This window comes from Lactuca serriola, chromosome 8, assembly GCF_051521515.1.
Source record: "Lactuca serriola cultivar US96UC23 chromosome 8, Lser_US96UC23_V15, whole genome shotgun sequence".
Lineage (NCBI taxonomy): Eukaryota > Viridiplantae > Streptophyta > Magnoliopsida > Asterales > Asteraceae > Lactuca > Lactuca serriola.
In genome coordinates, this window is record NC_136415.1 from 321,609,819 (window position 1) to 321,626,549 (window position 16,731).

Sequence of the window (16,731 nt, forward strand, 5' to 3'; positions counted from 1 at the left end):
ACCACCCATTTGCCAAACACAACTTCTTGTTATTTTGAAATTTGGCCAGCTACTTGCATGATGGTAAATATTGCAATATGAATTAGGAGGACAAAACAAGAATAAAACATAAGTAGAAGGTAAAAATTACAATTTTAGGTAAAAATCAAGGGTATTTTCTGCAGTTCAACCAACATTTAAAAGAACCCCTAAACGAAGCCATCCGTTTATGCTACCGTAGAAGAGGACCGGAAACAACGCCGCGCCCCTGAACCCGGAGCTTTGCCATATTCCGATACGGTTGTATATGTGTCAACATCAGAGGGATATTTTTTAATATGTTGATTATTTGAATGAGGTTCGAAGCTTTCTTCATGTTAGGTTAATGACAAAAAGTAATCAGATTTTTTCAGTTCATATTTGTTTCGTGCATCATTTTGTAGATGTTTCTGTTTCTATTTCTTTCAGTCTGTTGATTATGAATGTAGCATCTATAGTAGGGGGAAGGGCTTCATGAGCGAAGTAAACAATTTCAGTATTCAAACATGCAAACTCTAGTTTAGTAAACAGAGGCACTGTGCAAAATAGTCAGTTTATTTCTTCGTTTGACCTTATTAGTTTCTGCCCACCTATGCTATATATTTTTAGATGCAAATATTCGTTAAATTGGGTTGAATTTACACTCTTGGGTACATTGCCCACCACCTGTTTGATAAAATGTCACTTTCAACAAAACTAGAAAATGACGTATTCTTTTATACATTGGTTAACGGCTAGTAATTATGATGTGATTGTCATCATGCAGGTGATGCATTGAGGAAGAATTCTTTATGCTTCAGTCCTTCTATATGGAGAAGGGTCATGTTAACATCAAAGATGGAAACAGGGGACATGGTTTGATGTTAAGACATGAAGAGGTTTGCTACCTTTGTCCCAAGGTATTGCTGTCAAACATTGTATCATCATCATCATCATCATCATCAAATGGTTTCTTCTGTCATTTCTCTCCCATTTGTCATACCAAATCCTTCAACCCGAAAATACTCATCACTTGGTTCAGCTAGTGCTAGACATTTCCCTGATTATTCCCCCAAAAAGCCCACCATAAAAGATTCTGAACTTGTTTACACCATCTCCACCACCATTAAGCAGCGCCACTTTGAACCCATAGAACGAATTCTGAAACCATTTGAATCAAGGCTTAGGTCTGACCACTTTATTTGGGTTTTGATGGGCATAAAGAATGAGTACACGTTAGTGTTGACTTTCTTTGACTGGTTCTGCTTACATAGAGCTCCATCTCTTGAGGTGAGATGCATTATCATTCAAATCTCTGTTGCTGCAAAAGACCCAAAAGTTGCTTATGAACTTATTCATGACTTTTGGAGTAAACCCAATGTAGATGCTACTCTTCCGTTCACCCTTTTCATGGAAAAGTTGATATACACTTACAAAGATTGGGGCTCTAATCCCCATGTATTTGATATATTCTTTCAAGTCCTTGTTGAAGTTGGAATACCTGATGGAGCCAAAAAGCTATTCCACAAGATGTTAAACTATGGAGTGGTGATATCTGTCAATTCATGCAATCATCTTCTCTCACATCTATCACAGAATATCGATACGTGTAAGACAACACCACGAATTTTTACTGAATTTTTAGAACTTGGTGTTAAATGGAACACTGTGTCACATAACATAATGATTCATTGCCTTTGTCGAATGAAGAAAGTCAAAGAAGCTCATAACTTACTCATCCAAATGGAGATGCGAGGCTATTTCTCTGATGCTATTACTTATAGCACTATCATAAATGGGTATTGTCAGATTGGAGAGTATAATGTAGTTTTAAAACTTATGGAAGAAATGCAAATAAAAGGATTGAAACCAAACAAGTTTACTTTCAACAGTGTGATTTTTCTTTTGTGTAAGATAGGCAAAGTGTTGGATGCAGAAAAGATTCTCAGGGAGATGACATGGCAAAATCAAAATATAGTTCCTGATAAAGTAGTGTATACAACACTAATTGATGGTTTTTCCAAAACTGGGAATGTCACTGCTGCATATAAGCTGTTTGATGAAATGCATAGAAGGAACATTTTACCTGATTACATAACATACACTGCTCTTATATCTGGTATTTGTCGAATTGGGAAGATATCAGAAGCATATGATCTCTTTGTTAAAATGCGTAATAGAGAAATGGTTGTTGATGAATTTACATATTCAGCCCTTATTGATGGGTACTGCAAGAATGGTGAAATAAAGGAGGCGTTTTCACTTCATAATGAAATGGTTCAAATGGGTTTAACTCCAAATGTTGTAACTTACACTTCATTGGTTGATGGTTTATGCAAACAAGGAGAAATCGATACAGCAAATGAACTTCTTAAAGAAATGTGTTCAAAGGGTCTTGAATTGAATATACACACATACAATTCACTTGTTAATGGCCTCTGTAAATTTGGTCACATTACAAAAGCAATAAAGTTAATGGAAGATATGAAAGTGGCAGAGGTGCATCCTGATACATATACATACACGACATTAATGGATGCTTATTGTAAAGTAGGAGACATGGTTAAAGCTCATGAGCTTCTTCGTGAAATGCTGAAAAAAGGGATTCAGCCAACTGTTGTTACTTTTAATGTTTTAATGAATGGGTTTTGTATGTATGGGATGTTAGAAGATGGAGAGAAGCTACTGACATGGATGTTGGAAAAGGGTAAAAATGGTATTATGCCAAATGCCACCACATACAATTTGCTTATGAAACAGTATTGCATCCGGAATGATATGCATGCAACAAGTGAAATCTACAAGGGTATGTTGGGAAAAGGAGTTTCACCAAATACAAACACATATGATGTTTTAATAAGAGGACACTGTAAAGCAAGGAATATGAAGGAGGCATGGTTTTTGTATAAAGAAATGGTGGAGAAGGGATATGATCTCACAGTAAATGGTTATAATGCTCTCATCAAAGGGTTCATTAAAAGGAAAAAATATTTAGAGGCAAAAAGTATGTTTGATGAAATGAGGAAAAAAGGTTTAGTTGCAAATAGAGAAGTATACAATTTCTTTATGGATATGAATTATCATGAAGGAAACCTGGATTTAACTCTTGAGCTGTGTGATGAAATGATAGAAAAAGGTATTGTTGATAAGACTGATGTTTGAAGTTTGACCTTCTGGAAAAAGTCAAGATTGTTGATTTTCCAACAAATGAATCATGTATCTGGTATGTAATATGTTCTTCTGTATATTATAAGCTTTTTCTTTTTATCATCTTACTCATATTCTCATAGAAATTCAACATCACATTTCATTGTTGTTGTACAAGAATGAAAAGCCTTGAAATACTTTTCATTATAAAAAAAAAACTAAGTACCGATTTCAGTTTCATATAAACGATCTAAAATATATAAAAAAAAACATGGTTTTTGATACTCTTTGCATTTACACATTCACAGCAAATACAACAACATCAAAGAGAGACAAATTACAAACTCCATACATTTGCTAATGACATGATTACCCTTTGAAGAAGGTGGAGATCCACGAGGAGTAACAGATTCTGTTGCGTTTTCTTTTGAGCAACTATAGCTACAACGACTTGGGCGAACTACTCTGTAAACACCCGTGCTTGCAAGGACATATATGTCTTTTTGGTTATCTTCTCCAAAAGAGTATATGTAACCTAAAGAAGCCAAGTTAGTGTTTGGAACAGAAGTGCACTCTAATGGTGAATCATGAGCACAGCTGAAAGGGATTGAAGTAGTTGTAAAATTCCCACTGTTTGATGGTGTTTCAAAAGCTGCCCATAAAGCAGTAGCATATAAATCTGCATACAGGTAACTGAACTTTCATAGTTAGAAACAATCCTTACATTTTTTATTTTCATTTTTTTTAATTATTATTATTATTATTATTACCTGCCATATAAGCATGGATCTGTAGTAGAACGATAGAAATACCCCCCTGTAATTGCTGCAGAACCTTCTTTTTTGTTTACATCATAGTGATTATATCCCATTGTTGGAAATATAACATCTTTAGAATCATTAGATGTTATATTTTCTTTTGAGTTAACAGGAAGGTGTCCTTCATATATACTCCACCCATAGTTTCCACCTTTTGTAATCACATCAATCTCTTCATAACGATCCTAATCAATCACACATTATTTTCATACTACATAAGGGTAAAATGGTCATTACAACAATATGAACGAACCTGTCCGACATCTGTACATAGGAAATAAGAAGGTCGTTCTGAATCAAAGCTACACCTCCAAGGATTTCTGAGCCCTAAAGCCCATATTTCAGGCAACAATTCTTTGTCTTCAGAGTAAGGATTATCACGTGGGATTGAATAATTTCCCCATAGATTCAAATCATCCTCTTCTGTAAAAAAAAAAAAAATCAGGATTTTTATAAACTTGAAAACAAAATGAATTACACTTTACACGGTACTTACTAGGAAATGTATCTACATCCACCCTCATGATCTTTCCAAGCAATGACTTTTTATTTTGAGCAAAACCAAAAGGACCATCTCGCCCTCCACCATCGCCCAACATTATATACATATACCCATCGTTAGGTCCAAAAAGAATTTGTCCCCCATGATTATTTGTAAATGGAAGCCCCATTGTAAATATCCTTCTCACTTCCGTAGGTTTCCCTTTTATTTCCTACAAACAAATACAATTTTTAGAAACTAAACTAGTACTATTAAATGCTATAAGGAACAAATAAAATGACCGTTTTACCCTTTTAGGGTCAGAACCCGAACCCGTCCCATTAACCGTATACTCTGCAACAACAGTATGATACTGACACGGATGCTCGTTTCCAGCTCCAACAATCTTGGAAGGATCACAGCCGACATCCGAATTACACCCACACCTTCCGGAACATGTAGCCGACTTTTCTTTATCACAATTAAACGAAGCAAAAAACCTCCCGTTTTCCACAAACTTTGGATGAAACGCAATCCCCATCAACCCAAAAACCGTATCAAACTTAACCTGATCCGTTAAATCCACAAACGGGCTCGACCCATCAAACCCTAACCCATCACCCGACCCGTGAGAAGGAACCGTTACGATCCATATCTTACCCGGTAAGTCCGATAAAAACACACGGTTCGACCCGTCTGGGTGAGCCGCCATGTTTATGTAACCTTTGTCTCCCAGTTTCTCAAGGCACAGACCTTTTGGTGGGCCCGGGGTTTCGGTTTCGGTTAGTTGGATCGGTGTCCCGTTGAAGCATTGACTTTGACTTTTTTCGGTTTGGGTTTGACCGAATGCGGTGCAGAAATCGGACCTTGATTGCCAGAGATCCGTGAGTTTGGTTGAGGTGTTGTGTGATGATCCGGTGGTTCCTTGTAGGGTAGGGGCAAAAAGGGAATTTTGTATCGGAATGTTTTGACACGTGTCCCATACTTTTGTACAGAAACTTGTGGAGGATAGTTTTGAAGAATTGGGTGAATTCGGAGAGTTACAAAGAAATGGAACCGAACGTGTTTGTGTTTGTGATTCGATCGTGTATAAGTTTGCCGAGAACTGATCGCATGTCTGCGGAGGGTAAAAACGTCATTTGGTGATCCCACGTCACAAAATATGTTTATATGGAATTTTAATAATATAATAATAACAGACTTTGTATGATAGTAGTAGAGATAAACTTACAGCGCATATAATTGATTTGATAACAGAAGCACAATTTGGATCTGAGATGTTCATAGCTTCAAACTGTTTTTGTAACTCTGAGTCTTTATTTGTGTCGCAACATACTCTTCCTTTGTATGGACAAAATGATAGAGGTTCATTTCGAATAACAGGTGCCCCTAAAACATTAACATCACACAATCATCATACATATATACATACATACATAGTTACATATATATATATATATATATATATATATATATATATATATATATATATATATATATATATATATATATATATATACATGAGAGAATGGAGACTAACTCATGTTGGTGCACATGGGTAGTGAAGAAGAAGGATAAGGGAACACCAGTAAAAAAAACAGGGGAAGAAAGCTGAAAAAAACTTCCATTTTTGTCACATGTACAGAGATAATCTATTAATCTGTGTGTGTGTGTGTTTATATATGTGTGTATGTATGTATTTATGGGTTATGGGTCCTGTCTTTATGATAAATATGAACAAAGTCTAACTTGTACAGGTGGTTGTGCTGCAGGGCAGCTTTAAAGATTGGGGTAATCATGGAGGGGGAAAAAGACAAAAATGCCCCCATTCCCGAAAGGCTGCAACTAACATTTTATATCTAGTAGCTAAATTTAGCAAAGTTGAAACAACGGTCGTCTTTTTTCTCTCTCTTGGTTGACAATTGAGGCGGAAGAAAATTAACAAGAAATTATGGATTAAGACAGTAATTAACTGAGATATGGTGGGCCCCCACCCCACAAATATAATTAAATTGTTTATATTAATTTAATAAGATTAAGATCTTAGTGGGATATTTAGTTGGTAATGGTGGACAGACATGCACTAAGAAAGTTGGGTTTTTTTTTTTTTTTTTTTTTTTTTTTTTTTTACGATAATTGTTATATTTTATATGAAATTGAATTATGGTTAGCTTTGTGGTTGAATTCTATGCATTTTATAACATATTCTACTGTATGTGAAGTTAAATTATATTACTATTTGGTTAATTGAAGTGAATGCGAAGGTCAATAATTACAAAAAGTAAAGTAAGTTTTGAAAGAAGGGGGAAAATGAGTTGGGGTTGGTAATAAATTTGGTTAATTCAAACACCACAAGTTTTTCTTATGATATCAAATACTTTATTGACTATTGGAGAAAAGAGATGAACGAAAAGCAACTCGAAAGTAGCATTTTGTTATGTGAAAAAAATTCTCAACCACTTGTGTTTTTAGGTCTACAAACTTTAGCTTTTCTCCAGTAGGATTAGGAAAATGTAAACAATTTTAAAGAATCGAATCCTAGAGTTTTAAGGCTGTGTTTACATGGGAGAACATGATTTGAATGTCTATTTTTTTATGAGAATAAAGAAGGTATTCACGCTTTTATAGAGCAATAGAGCGATTCCTCGTTCAATCTTTTTATATGTGATAAAATTGTTTTTTTATTTGTCTAATTGATATTAGTACTTGCCTTGTATAACTTATTATATCCTCTGTTGCATAACAAGCATGTTTAAGTGGAACTATTCTTACATTTAAAACAATAATTAAAGCTTGCACATTAGTAAGTTAAAAAAATGGCTCAGGAAAATATGCAAGAAGCACCAGTGGTCTAGTGGTAGAATAGTACCCTGCCACGGTACAGACCCGGGTTCGATTCCCGGCTGGTGCATTTATTTTTTTTATATCAAAAGTACTTTGTGTTTTAGTAAATAATCTCGGAGATGATAACAAGTTCGGTTCTATGGTGTAGTGGTTAGCACTCTGGACTTTGAATCCAGCGACCTGGGTTCGACTCCCGGTAGGACCTTTTTAATTTTCCGATGCATAAAAAATTCGCCAAAAAATTGCCTATTTTATCGGTATAATACTAGTTTAAATAGATAAATTCTGGATTTAAGTCACAAATTGGTTCTATGGTGTAGTGGTTAGCACTCTGGACTTTGAATCCAGCGACCTGGGTTCGACTCCCGGTAGGACCTTATTTTTGTTTTACCATATGATTTGCACTCTTGAAGATTCTGATAAAATTTTCTTTGTTAGGGACTCATAACACGAGGAGAACATTGATTTGCGGTGGTACATTTTCTTAATTTTGTCGAAAGATTCTAAAAAACGTTTGAATTCTTTGACTTTCGTCCTTAAATTTTTTGCAATGTTAAGTATGGATATCATGGATCAATCCAGTTGAGTATGTGGATCATCAATTTCTCCCACACGAAATAAAATAGCTTTTCACCTTAAATACCATGAATGGGAGCTCATTTAGGGAGATGAATAACAGTTTTTTGAATGACAATTTCTTATTGGGAGGATAAAGACAATGTTGTATTTAGCTAATTACAACCATCTCAGATTTGTGGATTTGGCCTCAAGAAAATGACACCAAGTTCGATTAAAGTCATAGACAAACATAAGTGACGTGTCGACTCGGATCCATCAAAATCATAAAAAAGTTCAATAATAATTTGCAATGAAAATTTGAAATGAAATCCCAAATCAAATTGTTAAATTAAAATGTAAGAACAGGAAGGGGAATTTTGAATCAATTCTAGAAACCGAATACATAAATAAGATCAGAAAGAAGTTTGTTAGCTAAATCAGGAAATTGTTGAACAAAGCCTCAAAAATTGAATATCAAAATCTAATATTGGGATGAAAGTTCAAACTCTATAAAGTAAAATACATTTTAGACCTTAGACCGATTTATGGTTTTTAGTATTCACACTGAGGAAACCGATTCAAGGAAACCAAACCATCAGATTGTTTATGCATTTGTGTATACCAAACCAGATTGTTTATATATGCAGGTGTGTTTGTGTATAATGCGTGGTAAGGGCAAAATAAATAGAAGTGAATGTAAGTTGCTTTTTCCTGCCAGGGGTATTTAAGTCTTTTTATAGTTTTTTGAAGCCTTTAGTCCTCAATGGTCTAAAATCTAAATTAATAATCATAAAATTTGTACAACTAATTTTTTTATTTGAGCATTAATGTCGTTAATTTGTAGATTTTAGTATTTTTTTTCCTGCCAGGGGTATTTAAGTCTTTTTCAGTTTTTTTTCGAGCCTACAATTGTCAATGGTCTATAATTTGAATTAATAATGATACAATAAAAAATAAAAAAATATAAAACCCTAACTTAATTACCAAATCCTTTTTTTACATTCACATTCCCGCTCAAGATTTCCAAGCTTCCAATCTCCTTTGCGATTTTATCTCTGACGAAGGCAAGTACCTGCGATAATTCCTTTGATCTCTGGCATATTCGACGATGTCTCTCTTATCCTATGAGATTGACGATAAATTCAACCAACAACAATTCTTACCACCTCAATAATTCTGTGCCGCCCCTCAAAAATTCCCGAGAAGAAGGGATTTAATCTAGTTCTGGTACCAATTAAATTTCACACGAACTTGTTTTCTTTACATCCGAATTCTATAAAGCAAGGGCTTCAGTCAATTTCCAGGTTAGCATCCATATTACATGTAATGCTGTTTAATCACTTCCTTTGTGTAATATTTTCTTTCTTCTAGTTGTTTTGCATCTCCTGTGAACCTTCCAAATAGCCTCATGATTTCCTTATTTTCTTTCTTCCTCTGTGTACACTTTTCTTTCTTTGACATTTTGTAATTAAGTGTTAGCAATTGCACTTTTAGATCAGGTGCTAGTGATTTACATTTGTGTTTTCTCATAATATGAGTATTTTTTTTATATTAGTGAAATTGCCTGGAATACTCATTTTCTTCATATGTACATGTAATCTTAGTTGTTTGGTTTTCCTATTTTCGTTTCTGGACTGACTAAAATGCGCATTATATTTGGGAAAATTTTCATTAATGTTGTTGATGTGGTGATGCTTGCATATGTTTGCTACTTTACTACTATTTCTTAAGTTTTGGTGGGGTTTTGACTTATATTCCTATGATATAACCATGTTGTTTCTAATCTTTTGGTCCGGGTTTTGACTAAAATGCCCTTCATGTGTGGGCAAAATTTCATTAATGATGTTGATGCTATGGTTTCCATTGGACTTATGCCCAGATGTAGCTGGGTTCGTTAAGTGTCATTGTTAGTAGAATAATTTACTGTCTATTTTCGCATCTAACTTTTTTTTGTTATTTTGTTTTTTTACAGTTTTGGTCTACATACACAAATATTAGAAATGAGCAATACTGATCGGAATTGGATGTATGAAAGGCTAGACGCAGATGGATTCATATCTCCTATTTTCAGAAAAGGATTGAAGAATTTCATCGAATTTGCTTGTAGCAATCCAAGTTTTATGGATGGAGAAAAAATTAAATGTCCGTGCAAAAAATGCCTTAACAGACCATATCAAGAAGTTGAAGATGTAATGTTGCACTTGTGTAAGTTTGGTTTTATTCCAAACTACTATTTGTGGGATAGACATGGAGAAAAAACAACGGCTTGCACTTCATCACAGAAGGATGACACAACCATGAGTTTGAATGAACAACATGAACCGTCTTATAGGGAAATGGTTTTGGATGTTGCAGGCCCTGATTTCATGACAAGGCATATCGATGAGGAGCCAAATCCAGAAGATAAGAAATTTTTTGATATGCTTAAGGCTGCCGATAGAGAGTTGTGGTATGGTTGTGAAAAAGTAACACAATTGTCAGTTGTGGCTCGGTTATTGAATATCAAATCAGAATATCGCATTCCTGAGCAATGTTTTGATTCAATTTGTCAATTGATGAAGGATAGTTTACCAAAAGGCAATACCATGGTTGATAGTTTATATGAGACAAAAAAATTAATACAAGGACTTGGTTTGCCTGTGGAATTGATTGACTGTTGTATGTATGGATGCATGTTATATTGGAGAGGCGATAAAGATCTTGATCAATGCAAATTTTGTGAAGCGCCAAGGTTTAAAAAGTCAAGAAATTCTTCTAAGTGTTCACGTGTACCTTTCGCTCGAATGCATTATTTACCTTTGACTCCAAGGCTAAAGAGATTGTATGCTTCTAAAGCAACAGCTGCTTTTATGCGATGGCATGCTCAAGATCATGGACATGATACTGGAGTTATGTGTCACCCGTCTGATTCTGAAGCTTGGAAGCAATTTGATGTTATCCATCCATTATTTGCAGCCGAAAAGCGTAATGTTAGGTTGGGACTATGCACAGATGGATTTCAGCCCCATGGAACCTCAGGCTCACAACATTCAACGTGGCCCATTATAATTACACCCTATAATTTGCCACCGTCTATGTGTATGAAAGAGCCTTACATGTTTTTGACTGCAATTGTGCCCGGACCTAAAAACCCTAAGCAAAAGTTAGATGTTTTCCTTCAACCTGTTATAGCAGAACTAAAAGATTTATGGGAAGAAGACACCGTAACTTATGATGTATCACTTAGACAAAATTTTCAAATGAGAGCCGCTTTAATGTGGACAGTTAGCGATTTCCCTGCATATGGCATGCTATCTGGTTGGGCAACTGCGGGTAAGCTAGCATGTCCACACTGTGGAAAATATTCACAAGCATTTAGGCTGCCAAACGGTCAAAAGATATCTTGGTTTGATTGCCATAGAAGGTTTCTTAAATTTGATCACCCATTCAGATTTAATAAGACAAAGTTCACCAAGAACCATATAGAACTAAGGGATCCTCCTCCAATTTTGAATGGCGTAAATATTTTAAGAGAAATTGAAGACTTTGGCTTGTTAAAAGTGACAGAACTTAATGTCGAGTCTTCAATTTCTCTTAAAATATTTGCGCCATTCAAAATTGGAGGAGGATCCCTTCGTTCTATATGGATCTTGGTGAACTTTGTCTTATTAAATCTGAATGGGTGATCAAATTTAAGAAACCTTCTATGGCAATCAAACCAAGATATCTTTTGACCGTTTGGCAGCCTAAATGCTTGTGAATATTTTCCACAGTGTGGACATGCTAGCTTACCCGCAGTTGCCCAACCAGATAGCATGCCATATGCAGGGAACTCGCTAATTGTCCACATTAAAGCGGCTCTCATTTGAAAATTTTGTCTAAGTGATACATCATAAGTTACGGTGTCTTCTTCCCATAAATCTTTTAGTTCTGCTATAACAGGTTGAAGGAAAACATCTAACTTTTGCTTAGGGTTTTTAGGTCCGGGCACAATTGCAGTAAAAAACATGTAAGGCTCTTTCATACACATAGACGGTGGCAAATTATAGGGTGTAATTATAATGGGCCATGTTGAATGTTGTGAGCCTGAGGTTCCATGGGGCTGAAATCCATCTGTGCATAGTCCCAACCTAACATTACGCTTTTCGGCTGCAAATAATGGATGGATAACATCAAATTGCTTCCAAGCTTCAGAATTAGACGGGTGACACATAACTCCAGTATCATGTCCATGATCTTGAGCATGCCATCGCATAAAAGCAGCTGTTGCTTGAGAAGCATACAATCTCTTTAGCCTTGGAGTCAAAGGTAAATAATGCATTCGAGCGAAAGGTACACGTGAACACTTAAAAGAATTTCTTGACTTTTTAAACCTTGGCGCTTCACAAAATTTGCATTGATCAAGATCTTTATCGCCTCTCCAATATAACATGCATCCATACATACAACAGTCAATCAATTCCACAAGCAAACCAAGTCCTTGTATTAATTTTTTTTGTCTCATATAAACTATCAACCATGGTATTGCCTTTTGGTAAACTATCCTTCATCAATTGACAAATTGAATCAAAACATTGCTCAGGAATGTGATATTCTGATTTGATATTCAATAACCGAGCCACAACTGACAATTGTGTTACTTTTTCACAACCATACCACAACTCTCTATCGGCAGCCTTAAGCATATCAAAAAATTTCTTATCTTCTGGATTTGGCTCCTCATCGATATGCCTTGTCATGAAATCAGGGCCTGCAACATCCAAAACCATTTCCCTATAAGACGGTTCATGTTGTTCATTCAAACTCATGGTTGTGTCATCCTTCTGTGATGAAGTGCAAGCCGTTGTTTTTTCTCCATGTCTATCCCACAAATAGTAGTTTGGAATAAAACCAAACTTACACAAGTGCAACATTACATCTTCAACTTCTCGATATGGTCTGTTAAGGCATTTTTTGCACGGACATTTAATTTTTTCTCCATCCATAAAACTTGGATTGCTACAAGCAAATTCGATGAAATTCTTCAATCCTTTTCTGAAAATAGGAGATATGAATCCATCTGCGTCTAGCCTTTCATACATCCAATTCCGATCAGTATTGCTCATTTCTAATATTCGTGTATGTAGACCAAAACTGTAAAAAAACAAAATAACAAAAAAAAGTTAGATGCGAAAATAGACAGTAAATTATTCTACTAACAATGACACTTAACGAACCCAGCCACATCTGGGCATAAGTCCAATGGAAACCATAGCATCAACATCATTAATGAAATTTTGCCCACACATGAAGGGCATTTTAGTCAAAACCCGGACCAAAAGATTAGAAACAACATGGTTATATCATAGGAATATAAGTCAAAACCCCACCAAAACTTAAGAAATAGTAGTAAAGTAGCAAACATATGCAAGCATCACCACATCAACAACATTAATGAAAATTTTCCCAAATATAATGCGCATTTTAGTCAGTCCAGAAACGAAAATAGGAAAACCAAACAACTAAGATTACATGTACATATGAAGAAAATGAGTATTCCAGGCAATTTCACTAATATAAAAAAAATACTCATATTATGAGAAAACACAAATGTAAATCACTAGCACCTGATCTAAAAGTGCAATTGCTAACACTTAATTACAAAATGTCAAAGAAAGAAAAGTGTACACAGAGGAAGAAAGAAAATAAGGAAATCATGAGGCTATTTGGAAGGTTCACAGGAGATGCAAAACAACTAGAAGAAAGAAAATATTACACAAAGGAAGTGATTAAACAGCATTACATGTAATATGGATGCTAACCTGGAAATTGACTGAAGCCCTTGCTTTATAGAATTCGGATGTAAAGAAAACAAGTTCGTGTGAAATTTAATTGGTACCAGAACTAGATTAAATCCCTTCTTCTCGGGAATTTTTGAGGGGCGGCACAGAATTATTGAGGTGGTAAGAATTGTTGTTGGTTGAATTTATCGTCAATCTCATAGGATAAGAGAGACATCGTCGAATATGCCAGAGATCAAAGGAATTATCGCAGGTACTTGCCTTCGTCAGAGATAAAATCGCAAAGGAGATTGGAAGCTTGGAAATCTTGAGCGGGAATGTGAATGTAAAAAAAGGATTTGGTAATTAAGTTAGGGTTTTATATTTTTTTATTTTTTATTGTATCATTATTAATTCAAATTATAGACCATTGACAATTGTAGGCTCGAAAAAAAACTGAAAAAGACTTAAATACCCCTGGCAGGAAAAAAAATACTAAAATCTACAAATTAACGACATTAATGCTCAAATAAAAAAATTAGTTGTACAAATTTTATGATTATTAATTTAGATTTTAGACCATTGAGGACTAAAGGCTTCAAAAAACTATAAAAAGACTTAAATACCCCTGGCAGGAAAAAGCAACTTACATTCACTTCTATTTATTTTGCCCTTACCACGCATTATACACAAACACACCTGCATATATAAACAATCTGGTTTGGTATACACAAATGCATAAACAATCTGATGGTTTGGTTTCCTTGAATCGGTTTCCTCAGTGTGAATACTAAAAACCATAAATCGGTCTAAGGTCTAAAATGTATTTTACTTTATAAAAACCATAAATCGGTCTAAGGTCTAAAATGTATTTTACTTTATATTGGTTATTTATATTTTTATTTAATGTTTAAAATATAAAAATAATTTTTAATTAAGTAATTAGAAATTGCAATTCGAATTTCAGTTTTAAGGGATTAAACTTTACTTGAGAAACCTCCAAACACTTAAAATTGCATATTGGAAACTTCTATTGTATAATATTTAAGGTTTTTATATTATAGTATAATAGCTACGACCTTCGATCTTGTAGCAAATTCTATAGCGACATAGCTACAGATTTTGACCCCGTAACAATTTTTGTAGCAAACTAACTACAAAATTTAATATGTAGCAACAATTGTAGCAAAATACCTACGCCTCATAATTATGTAGCAAATTTTGTAGCATGAAAACTACGGATTACGACTTCGTAGCAAAATTCTGTAGTTATCCAAATGTTAGCTATAGAATGCAATTCCATAGTTAATTCCGTAGCCAATACACCTATGTCTAACTTGTTCGTAGCATCTTCCATAGTAGAATAGCTACAATTTTAAATTCTGTAGCAAAATTCCGTAGTTATCCAAATGTTACCTACGGAATGTAATTATGTAGCAAATTCCATAGCAAAATAGCAACGACAAGCCATTCCGTAGCATATTCCATAGCAGAATAACTATGGTTTCTACGTTCGTAGCGAATTTCCGTAGTTATTTCGACTTTTTCTTGTAGTGTAAACAGGAAAATGTACTACTGTAAGTGTTGTCACTGGGTACTAGGACAAACACAACATCGCATTAAGCGAAATATGTAACCTAATGAACATCCGAAAATTGTCCAAAACAAGTATTAATGTAAGTGTCATCGCTGGGTACTAGGAGTAACACAATCATCGCAATAAGCGAAATATGTAACCTGATGAACATCCGAAGATTGTCCAATTGTCCCCTGTAGCAGCAGCAGGTGGGTGGAAGGGTTAGTCCCGATCGATCTACCTAATATAAGTAGTAACCTTAGACCTCCGTAGATGGTCATCGACCACTAGTGCTAATCAGTGGGGTTCGGAATGGTAAGTCCCGCCAAGCTATCTCATTGAACCGAGATAGGAAAGATAATTTACACAGTAAGTACTAATAAATCATCCTCGTAGTCCTAAGTACAAGTATCCAGGTAAGCGAATACAGGATAATGCACCTATGTAAAAGTGTTCCTGTATGGTATTCAAGTATGTGTGTCCATGTAACAGGTAAGTATATGTAAACATATTCATGTATCAGGTAAACATCTGTAAGTACTCATGTATCAGGTAATGTACTAGTATAGACTCATGAATGAACTGACTCTTGTGTGATTCCTTGTAATAGAAGTAATGTTTGATATCTTCAAATTATCCCTATGATAATTTACTGTAATGTAATTGGTTGATCATGTAGGTTTATACACTCTTACTACTCAAGGGTGTGGGGAACTAAATGAAAGATTTAAACTATAACATCAATACCCATATAAGAATATAAGTGTATATGCATAGTTTAGTTCAAGAATGTAAAATGGTTTTGTAAGACATCGTATGGGTTTTGAACAATAATTAGCAATGACTTGATGTCATTTTAATAAACATTTCAAAGGTAAAACATTTAGTAACAATGTGTTTTTAAGATGTAAAACCATTTCATGCATCACATTTTGTAGCATGTGAAATCTGTTAAATGACAAACATAGTTATAAAATACATATCAATGATTCAATAACATGTTTGTTTCTACTTGTATCCCCCCCCATTAAAGCATTTAAAATCATTTAAAATATTGATTAGGGGTATGAACTCACCTGTAGTGAGTGGTTCTGATGACAATGTTGGATTTGGTGCTAGGTGTCAAGTGGTGACTTGAGAACACGCACGAATCCTATTTAGCATATATAGGAACATATATGGATTTAATTAGTGTTATGAACAACTAATTGATGATTTTGGGACCACCTTAGGGACTAGTAAATACTTATAATGAAGTGTTATAATCATATATGATTGTATGGGGGTTTATAAAGCTATACAAGAGGGTGTATGGCCAAAATACACACCATATGTGTGTGTGCGGCCAGGTGTGCGACCTAGTGTGCTGCCAGCACATGTGTGCGGCCCTGTGTGCGGCCATGTGTGCTGCCAGGTGGTGTGTGCTGCCATGTGTGCGGCCAGATGAAGATCTTGGTGTTCTTGGTGTTCTTGGTACCTTTTATGAAGATCTTCAAGGAGAATGGATGATACTTGAGAGGATTTTCGTGTTCTATGCTTGAAGAAGTGAAGGAAGGGTTCAAGAATGATCTA

General features: G+C 34.9%; 4 protein-coding genes and 3 non-coding genes across 9 annotated transcripts; 5 read left to right on the forward strand and 2 right to left on the reverse strand.

The window, feature by feature from the left end:
* Positions 1-201: 201 nt before the first annotated feature.
* LOC145071250 (Pentatricopeptide repeat (PPR-like) superfamily protein) lies at positions 202-6,646 on the forward strand. 2 transcript variants are annotated; one of them, XM_079018164.1, is made up of 4 exons: positions 202-337; positions 785-3,220; positions 3,453-3,833; positions 6,201-6,646. In XM_079018164.1, exon 2 carries the CDS (start codon positions 889-891, stop codon positions 3,157-3,159), a length of 2,271 nt encoding a protein of 756 aa, XP_078874290.1. In that variant the 5' UTR covers positions 202-337; positions 785-888; the 3' UTR covers positions 3,160-3,220; positions 3,453-3,833; positions 6,201-6,646. The 2 variants fall into 2 exon arrangements, with proteins under 2 accessions (XP_078874290.1, XP_078874288.1); XM_079018162.1 differs by having other exon boundaries at positions 6,216-6,646.
* Positions 3,380-6,160, reverse strand: LOC145071252 (HIPL1 protein-like). 2 transcript variants are annotated; one of them, XM_079018166.1, is made up of 7 exons: positions 5,984-6,160; positions 5,675-5,832; positions 4,754-5,560; positions 4,459-4,675; positions 4,216-4,382; positions 3,915-4,147; positions 3,380-3,837 (listed from the first exon to the last, which is right to left on the reverse strand). In XM_079018166.1, exons 1-7 carry the CDS (start codon positions 6,069-6,071, stop codon positions 3,447-3,449), a joined length of 2,061 nt encoding a protein of 686 aa, XP_078874292.1. In that variant the 5' UTR covers positions 6,072-6,160; the 3' UTR covers positions 3,380-3,446. The 2 variants fall into 2 exon arrangements, with proteins under 2 accessions (XP_078874292.1, XP_078874291.1); XM_079018165.1 differs by having other exon boundaries at positions 4,216-4,385; positions 5,984-6,158.
* Positions 6,647-7,283: 637 nt separating the features above from the next.
* On the forward strand, positions 7,284-7,354 carry TRNAG-GCC (transfer RNA glycine (anticodon GCC)). Its single transcript has one exon. It is a non-coding gene; the product is annotated as a tRNA-Gly (tRNA).
* A 66-nt stretch (positions 7,355-7,420) lies between these two features.
* On the forward strand, positions 7,421-7,492 carry TRNAQ-UUG (transfer RNA glutamine (anticodon UUG)). Its single transcript has one exon. It is a non-coding gene; the product is annotated as a tRNA-Gln (tRNA).
* Positions 7,493-7,592: 100 nt separating this feature from the next.
* On the forward strand, positions 7,593-7,664 carry TRNAQ-UUG (transfer RNA glutamine (anticodon UUG)). Its single transcript has one exon. It is a non-coding gene; the product is annotated as a tRNA-Gln (tRNA).
* Positions 7,665-9,684: 2,020 nt separating this feature from the next.
* On the forward strand, positions 9,685-11,510 carry LOC145068272 (uncharacterized). The gene is made up of 2 exons (XM_079015226.1): positions 9,685-9,734; positions 9,818-11,510. The coding sequence occupies exons 1-2, from the start codon at positions 9,685-9,687 to the stop codon at positions 11,508-11,510; spliced, it is 1,743 nt and encodes a 580-aa protein (XP_078871352.1).
* A 27-nt stretch (positions 11,511-11,537) lies between these two features.
* Positions 11,538-13,090, reverse strand: LOC145068274 (uncharacterized). Its single transcript, XM_079015227.1, has 4 exons — positions 13,041-13,090; positions 12,481-12,957; positions 11,627-12,368; positions 11,538-11,570 (listed from the first exon to the last, which is right to left on the reverse strand). The coding sequence occupies exons 1-4, from the start codon at positions 13,088-13,090 to the stop codon at positions 11,538-11,540; spliced, it is 1,302 nt and encodes a 433-aa protein (XP_078871353.1).
* Between the last annotated feature and the right edge of the window lie 3,641 nt (positions 13,091-16,731).

Coding starts and splice junctions, on each gene's coding strand:
- LOC145071250 (XM_079018164.1), top strand. CDS start 889: ATGAAGAGGTTTGCTACCTTTGTCCCAAGGTATTGCTGTCAAACATTG.
- LOC145071252 (XM_079018165.1), bottom strand. CDS start 6,071: ATGGAAGTTTTTTTCAGCTTTCTTCCCCTGTTTTTTTTACTGGTGTTC. Junction 5,561..5,674: donor TCAAATCAATTATATGCGCT/GTAAGTTTATCT, acceptor TACCCTCCGCAG/ACATGCGATCAGTTCTCGGC. Junction 4,676..4,753: donor CGGGTTCTGACCCTAAAAGG/GTAAAACGGTCA, acceptor ATTTGTTTGTAG/GAAATAAAAGGGAAACCTAC.
- LOC145068272 (XM_079015226.1), top strand. CDS start 9,685: ATGATGTTGATGCTATGGTTTCCATTGGACTTATGCCCAGATGTAGCT. Junction 9,735..9,817: donor TTATGCCCAGATGTAGCTGG/GTTCGTTAAGTG, acceptor GTTTTTTTACAG/TTTTGGTCTACATACACAAA.
- LOC145068274 (XM_079015227.1), bottom strand. CDS start 13,090: ATGATGTTGATGCTATGGTTTCCATTGGACTTATGCCCAGATGTGGCT. Junction 12,958..13,040: donor TTATGCCCAGATGTGGCTGG/GTTCGTTAAGTG, acceptor GTTTTTTTACAG/TTTTGGTCTACATACACGAA. Junction 12,369..12,480: donor GCTGCCGATAGAGAGTTGTG/GTATGGTTGTGA, acceptor CAATTGATGAAG/GATAGTTTACCAAAAGGCAA.